Genomic DNA, 7,499 nt, shown 5'->3' on the forward strand with positions numbered 1-7,499 from the left:
TGAGTTTGCTCACTCCAAGCGGCCACTCCCCCTCTTTTGGCATAGAAAAAGAATGAAGCTGGCTTACTTTTTTTGTTTCTCAAAAGTACGCATAAATTTAAACTGCATGCCCATATTACAGGTGCCGTAAATTAATGAAATTTAATGTAACAAAATACATAAACTTTGGTACAAATGGCGGAACTAGGACTTGTGTTGAGGGTGTCAGGAGTGGGTGTTGTCCACTTCCCTACACTCCTCTTTTAATGAATTTTATTGTAGTGTGCCCAAAAAAAGATGGGTCCTTCTAAGCGAAGAAAAAATGACAAAAACACACACATTTTGATACATTTTTACACTTTTTATGCACTTCTATATGCTCATATTCTTTTACATGAGAATAATAATCAAAAATAAAATTTATTGGAGACCATTAAAAAGGGAGGGCTTGGATATTGGATCCAAAACGAATACAATAGCATTTAAATGTCTAAATAACACCCGGTATAAGACACAATATCTTGATGCTCTAAAGAAACAAAAAAATAACTAACTTTAACACAAAAAAAAAAAAAACAGAAACTACGAGGTGGCCTTGGCCCCATAAGCCTACTCCTAATTCGTGTTCGTGCGTTTTGTGCTAAACTTCTATAGATTATTGATATGTCTCTCGACGAGAGATATCGAAAAAGTAAAAAAAAAAAATTACTTTCACCAAATTTTTTGAAAATATCCACTTCTAAGCACATTTTTTTAGCTTAAAAGTTGATATTTTCCGAAATATTTAGTTAGAAGTAAGAAATTTTGGATTTTCTAATTCCTCTCGTCGAGAGGCATATCAATAATTTATAAAAATTTAACTCAAAACTAACAAACATGAAAAATTTTGAATAAAAACAAACTCAATTTTTTGGTTAGCGGAACTCCACCCCACTCTTATTTTTTAGGGTAATAGAGCGAAGAGACCAGAGAGTGCTTTTTCGATTTGTTTAACGTCTGAAAGTTGTATTGAAAGAGACGGTTCCTACTTTCCCATTATTTACTGGAGTATATACATTAGTATAGTACCGTTCGGAACAACCAATTAACGTTAAACAACCAACGAGAAAATAAAGTAGTAGGATCAGGAGAGAGACATATGTAGGAGAAGCTGTGAGAGAGAGAGAGAGAGAGAGAGAGAGAGAGAGATGGATACGATTATGAGCTATAGTATGATGGAATTTAAGAATGATTTAAAGAAGAAAGTAAGGTTTTATAGATAGACCCCTCCCCCCCCTATGTAATAAGTAGGTTGCCAAAGAAAGGAAGAGAGAGAGAGAGAGAGAGAGAGAGAGAGAGATATGGATTGTTAATTACAACTACAGGGTGAGGAGGATGCTTCCTCAAACTTCCCTCGTCCATGTTCCATAAACACTCATCCATATAATCCCTTTACCGATTATTCCATCCCCATGTCCATGTAGAGAGAGAAAGTATTTAGAGACAGAGAGAGAGTATTTGTGGCCGGAAATCCACTCTTCACGAAAAGAAATGTGGGATCTAAACGACTCGCCTGATCAGATACGGGGCGAAGAATCCTTGGGCGACAACAAGGGTAAACGGGTCGGATCCCAGTCCAATTCCAGCTCGTCGGCGGTGGTGATCGAGGAGGGTTCAGAAGAGGAAGAAGAAGAAGAAGAAGATGATGATGAAGAAGGGGAGAGAACCGGCGGGCGAAAACGGAGCAGCAGTGCCATATTCGGGTTCTCGGGTCCCGACCGGGACGACAGTCGGGTCACCCGGCAGTTTTTCCCAATGGAGGATCAGGAAACGGAGACCACACCCGCCGGGGGTTCCAATTTCCCCAGGGCTCACTGGGTTGGGGTTAAATTCTGCCAGTCTGACCATCCCGCCGCCGGCGCAGTCGTCGTCGCCGCCGGCGCTCAGCCTCTGAGGAAGAGCCGCCGTGGTCCGCGTTCTAGGAGCTCTCAGTACAGAGGAGTTACGTTTTACCGGCGGACTGGCCGGTGGGAGTCTCACATATGGTTTGTCCCCTGTTTTTGCTGTTTTTTTTAATGATAACTCTGGTATCCGGACCAATTTATGCACGCATCAATTATTCAAGAGACCCAATCTCACTGTCCACTTGCTGGCCGTATTACATATATGTAACGGGATTGTGGACCTCCAATACAATATCCCGTTATCGCCCGAAATATTGAAGTATCGTTCAATATCATTAATATCGTTACGTATCCTGATACCGATTTAAAACCCATGTATGCGTAATCTAACAAAAATAATGAGATGTGTAACCAAAGTTACCAATGTGAACAACATATTATTTTCTGTTAAGTACTCGTGTTAAATAACTTTACCGTTTTTGATACAGGGACTGTGGGAAACAAGTTTATTTGGGTACGTTTTCTTTTTCTTTTTCTTTTATTCATTTTTTATTTTCTAGTATTTAGAGAACTCCTTATTCGGCTGTGATTAATCAACAAGAAATATTTTCAACCCATTTTTCTGATGTGAGTGAGAGGGATTAATTTGTTCTTGTTGGATGTCTCTGTATAGGTGGATTTGATACTGCACACGCGGCTGCACGGTAAGCTCACAACAATGATAGTACTAAATACATTTGCTTTGAGTAAAGGTGAAATTACACGGAGATCCCTCATCTATGCGTTTTGGACACAAACACCCCATAACCTTTAAAAACGCCCAAACATACATCCTCATCTACTGAAAATGAAAAAATCGTCAACGCCGTAAACGGAATGAATGAAATCACAAATGTACCCGATTTTATATTACACAAAGCAAAATACACTACAAATTGAGAAAAGAGGACATATTTACTTTGTTTTTCGGCCACCAACTCCATGCCGAAAACCGGTCTCCCTCACCACCACTCTACCTCCTTGACCCGGTCTCCATTACCACCAAAACCCCTCACAACCACAACACCTCCAAAACCCTCCATCACCACTCCACCAAGAACCTATAACCTCCATTAGTTTTGGCAGCCGCAACCCACTTCCATCAAACAAATCTATCAATAAACAAAATTAAGAAGTATGATTCATGCACAAGAATGTGGAAATTGATACTACTACTTCTTTGAGGACTTTGAACGAACCCCTAAAATGCACTTTGAGAACTTTGATTCAGGTATAGGTTCTCCAAAGCCCTAATTTTATAAAAGTTCTGAATTTAGAGCAACCCGATTTTCGGATTTGGGGGTTTTGGAAAATTAGGGCAAAGTGAAACAAATGGCAGGAAGGAAAAAAAAAAAAAAAGGAAGATTAGGAAAAAGTTAGTGATTTACCAGTTGTAGAGAGAGGGGGTACGACGGGAGTCACAGATCGAGAAGGATGGCTTCAATGGAGGGTGGTGTGACTGGTGGTCGCCGGCTTCGGTTGTTGGGTTGGCTCAAGATGGATGTCGTTGGCGGAGAGAGAAGTTCGGGAGAGAGAAGGGGTGGCATCACTGGTGGTTGATGGTTGCCGTTGTGATGGCGTCATGGTCGGTGAGAGTTGGCAATTAATGGCGCTTTGGGTTGGGGGTGAGGTTCCACGATCAATGGTGGGTGTGGGCGAGTATTGAGAGAGAGAGAATCACGATTGGTGTATATATTGGTGTTAAGGGCATTTTGTCTAATGAATGCCAAAACTAGTGACATGTGCCCTTGCAACAAATGGTTCTGAAATGGAAGGGTGTCACTTGGGTAACGGTAATAGATGAGGGGGTGCGTTTGGGCGTTTTCAAAGGTTAGGGGGTGTTCGTGTCCAAAACATATAGACGAGGGGGTTTCCGTGTAATTTCACCTTGAATAAATTGAACCAGTTTTTTTTTTTTTTTCCCTAAGGACACGACAATCTGAGATTAAAATTTTTGAAATCATTTCCAGAGCATATGATAGGGCAGCCATCAAGTTTCGCGGCATGGAGGCTGACATCAATTTCAGCCTTGAAGACTATGAGGAAGACTTGAAACAAGTACCATTTGGGTTTTGATTTGATTTATACATATGTTTCTACTGGAAAGCATATGATTCTGATATCTCGAACTTTGTCATTGTAATGTTGAATTGAGCAGATGAATGCATTAACAAAGGAGGAATTCGTGCATGTGCTTCGCAGACAAAGTACTGGGTTTCCAAGAGGAAGCTCGAGATATAGAGGCGTAACATTACACAAATGTGGAAGATGGGAGGCCAGAATGGGCCAGTTCTTGGGCAAAAAGTACTTATAGCATTATAGTACTATCTTTCATTCTCAATTTATCATGCTTTTGAGTTTCTTGTGTAGGAAAATCGTTCCCCATTCTCATTTAGATTTGGGTTTTTTCTTCTTTCTTTGACAGGTCTGTCTATTTGGGTCTCTTTGATACTGAGATTGAAGCTGCTAGGTACGTTTATTGAGCTTAACGACATGAATCTGGATCAATGGAACAATTTGTTATTTTTTTCATACATGAGTAATAAATTGAGGCCTATAAGATAAACGGTTAGAGTGTCTGAAGGGCATCATGTGCCCAAATAGCATCGGACCAGAATACTCTCCCATGAGAGGCTTGCAGGATAATTCTTGCGTGAGTAGTGGAACAGGAATCATCGAGATCTCCATACCATAATACGAGACGATCTTTATTTGTGTGTGATACGTAACTTCATTCGTCAAACAATAAATCAAGTTGATTGGATATTGATAAGTCCTTGATCGAATCACATTTATCTTGAGAAAAAAATGTACCGTTAAAAATCTTACCATTCAATATTAATGGCTTTGTTTGACAAGATAACGATATGGAAATCAGATGATTATTTGAACTGCCGATTTTCACATTGAAGCTTACAAATTAAACGGCTCAGACCATCAAAATGGAAAGTTTAGCCATAAGGTTGGACCTTCAAATTTAACGCAATGTGAGCCGTACTTCCATGCTAAGGGTAAATTTTGTCGCAGTATCAGTTTTACTTGCAGTATTTTCTGTACGCTTAGAGAAATTGTGCTTCAAATTTCTAGTACTATTTTGTTTAGGGCATATGATAAGGCTGCAATCAAGTGTAACGGCAAGGAGGCAGTGACCAACTTTGATCCCAGCAGCTATAAAGATGAGCTTAACTCTACTGGTAAAATCATTGCAAAAGTTCCTTTCTTATCACTTTATGCATAGCACAAATGGAACTACAGCCGATGTTTGTTTGGCATGAATTTCATGGTACTTGTTGACAGAATATTCGCTCAACGCCCCGGATCACAATCTCGATTTGAGTTTGGGCAGTTCGACCTCCAAACAAAAAGGCCGAGAATCGAATCCGAGTCAAACTGCTACGCCTTTCGAAGCCAATTGGCGGAATCAAGGATTTAGGCCCGAGGTAAACCGTGCTGGACTTATTTTGTACTCCTATTCTTATGCATTTTTAACTACGCGATTAAGTCTCAAGATTGGTGGCCTTCTATTTTTTTGTCTACCAAAATACCGAACTCTGCCTTACGTAAAGTTACCAGTAAAAGCTGCGAGTACTCTCTGAAGAGTATTTCCTCGGAGATTACATTGGAAGCGTGTTTAATCAAAAACATAATGCAACTAAAATTTCATTTGTGACAGAGAGACAGCCCTTTAAGTGCTAATGTTTTTCGCGCTTAATGTAAATGCAGCTCAATATGCAACAAGACCTGTATCGAAATGGGTACAACGAGAGCGAAACCATGCTGCTTTTGAGCCAAACTCACATCCAATCTCCAAGCTCACTTAAGGCAAACCATGAAGTGAACAACAACAGACTTGGGCAATTCAAGAGAGGGGGGGAACCCCCACCACTCCACCTGTTTCCACCACAGCTCAGCCCGTCGAATTATCAAGTCTGTATCTCAAGTTATGCCTCTTTAATGTTTCAGGTCGCTTCATAGTTAGGAATAGGCTTCTCTGAAGTCTGATTTTACGAAATTTACGGTGTCGTTTGATGGAGGGGGTCATCTTGGTCTGACCCCGAGCCACCGTGATGATCTAAACGGTTCATCTCATACAGCTCTTTGAGAAGATCATGTATGCACAATACAACACCGATCAGACATTGTTAGTTACTCGATCAGACATTGGTAGTTACACGATCAGAACACACAACTTGCTGATGGCTAAAATGGTTTGTGAAAAAAACTGTGATTTTTTCGAAACAAATATAATCAGATCGTGTTTCTATCGATATCTGGATTAACTTGATTTCTTCTTCCTTTCGGTGCGAATGGTCTTCTTCGCTGACCTTAGAAGTGTGTGTTTTGGATCATCAAGCGGGACCGAAGTGGGCCCAACCGAACCATGAATTTCGAATCCTGAATTAAAAGCTTTACTAGTAACTGTTAAACGTATTTGCAGATTCATCAGTGTCCCAGCAGCAGCAATGGAGGAGATCACCTTTCCCTATCTACAAATTGGCAGCTCAATCCTCCTCCTCCTCCTTCTCCTTCCCAACTGTATGCAACTGCTGCTGCAGCATCATCAGGATTCCCACAGCAGAATTTCACAAGACCCCCTCACAATTTCCTCCAGGAAAATGGTTTCCACTCTCTAATCAGACCCTCTTGAGTCTTGACCCTTTCTATTACATTTCCCAATGTATCAAACATTGCCTTAGTTTTTACAGTAGTATTTTTTTGTGAGCATGTAAAGATAAAATTTTGTTAATACAGGTTCAAATATTTTAGGGCTCATTTTGGCAATCCACAAAGTGAAAGGACAAAAAGGAAATTTCCAGCTCTCCGGAAAATGGCTTTTTCACTTGGGGTTTTCAGAACCACACCCTCTCATGGGTCCGAGACCCCGTACTATAGATGTGTAGTGTAGCTTCTTAGCCGTTCATTTCAGTAATTAATGATCCAGATCTTAAAAAGACTTTTTTCGGAAAGAGCAGCTTTTTTTCTGAGTCTTTTATCAAAACCTAACCATATATTGAAAAACACATTTGGAGGGCTGGGGTGTCGCTTTACACCCCTGTAGCGCCAACAAGGCCCCCGGGTCAGATCCGGGGATGATGCCAAGCAATCCGCTTGGCAGCGGTGTCGAGCGGTCCATCCGACTATTCATCACGACAATCGACGACTCAGATCTTAATCCGAGCAATGAACGGTCCAAATTTTTATGCACTTAGATTATATCCAAGCCGTTTGTGTTGAGATGAGTGTCCGGATGGGCCGCTCGGCACCGCTGTCAAGCTCCTTGCACGGTTTCTAATAAATTGCCCCCGGTCCCTCTCTCATTGCACGGTTTCTAATAAATTCTCTACATTTATTTCTCTCATCTACTTATCGCTCTCCACTTATTACTCCTAAAATCTTCCTTAAAACTTTTACTACCAAACAATCTCGTTGGGTCGTCGGTGAAACAAACAAAAGGGCCGAAATCTTTTAACTAGATTTGATATTCTGGGTAACTGACTGGAGTCCTTGCAGATCTGATGAGATTCTGATCTATACATGCATGCTTACATATATGCGTATATATTTATAGAAATATGTATAGTTGGTTTTGCCAACCCC

The 7,499-nt window shown here is 40.7% G+C and overlaps 1 protein-coding gene across 3 annotated transcripts; it reads left to right on the plus strand.

Annotated features, from left to right (window-relative positions):
• Nucleotides 1–1,015: 1,015 nt before the first annotated feature.
• LOC131336174 (floral homeotic protein APETALA 2-like) lies at nt 1,016–6,674 on the plus strand. Of its 3 annotated transcripts, none has more exons than XM_058371909.1 (10): nt 1,016–2,003; nt 2,351–2,376; nt 2,536–2,566; nt 3,872–3,959; nt 4,060–4,205; nt 4,327–4,371; nt 5,004–5,095; nt 5,199–5,341; nt 5,625–5,864; nt 6,340–6,674. In XM_058371909.1, exons 1-10 carry the CDS (start codon nt 1,510–1,512, stop codon nt 6,547–6,549), a joined length of 1,515 nt encoding a protein of 504 aa, XP_058227892.1. In that variant the 5' UTR covers nt 1,016–1,509; the 3' UTR covers nt 6,550–6,674. The 3 variants fall into 3 exon arrangements, with proteins under 3 accessions (XP_058227892.1, XP_058227890.1, XP_058227893.1); XM_058371907.1 differs by having other exon boundaries at nt 5,625–5,841; XM_058371910.1 differs by having other exon boundaries at nt 5,625–5,828.
• Nucleotides 6,675–7,499: the final 825 nt, after the last annotated feature.

The sequence above is a fragment of the Rhododendron vialii genome, chromosome 8a (genome assembly GCF_030253575.1).
Source record: "Rhododendron vialii isolate Sample 1 chromosome 8a, ASM3025357v1".
In the NCBI taxonomy this organism is placed as follows: Eukaryota; Viridiplantae; Streptophyta; class Magnoliopsida; order Ericales; family Ericaceae; genus Rhododendron; species Rhododendron vialii.

What these genes read in the sequence shown, in the direction of transcription:
- LOC131336174 (XM_058371907.1), top strand. Translation starts at nt 1,510, where the DNA reads ATGTGGGATCTAAACGACTCGCCTGATCAGATACGGGGCGAAGAATCC. An exon ending in ATGAGGAAGACTTGAAACAA is followed by an intron (nt 3,960 to 4,059) that starts GTACCATTTGGG and finishes TGAATTGAGCAG; the next exon opens with ATGAATGCATTAACAAAGGA. An exon ending in ACTGAGATTGAAGCTGCTAG is followed by an intron (nt 4,372 to 5,003) that starts GTACGTTTATTG and finishes TATTTTGTTTAG; the next exon opens with GGCATATGATAAGGCTGCAA.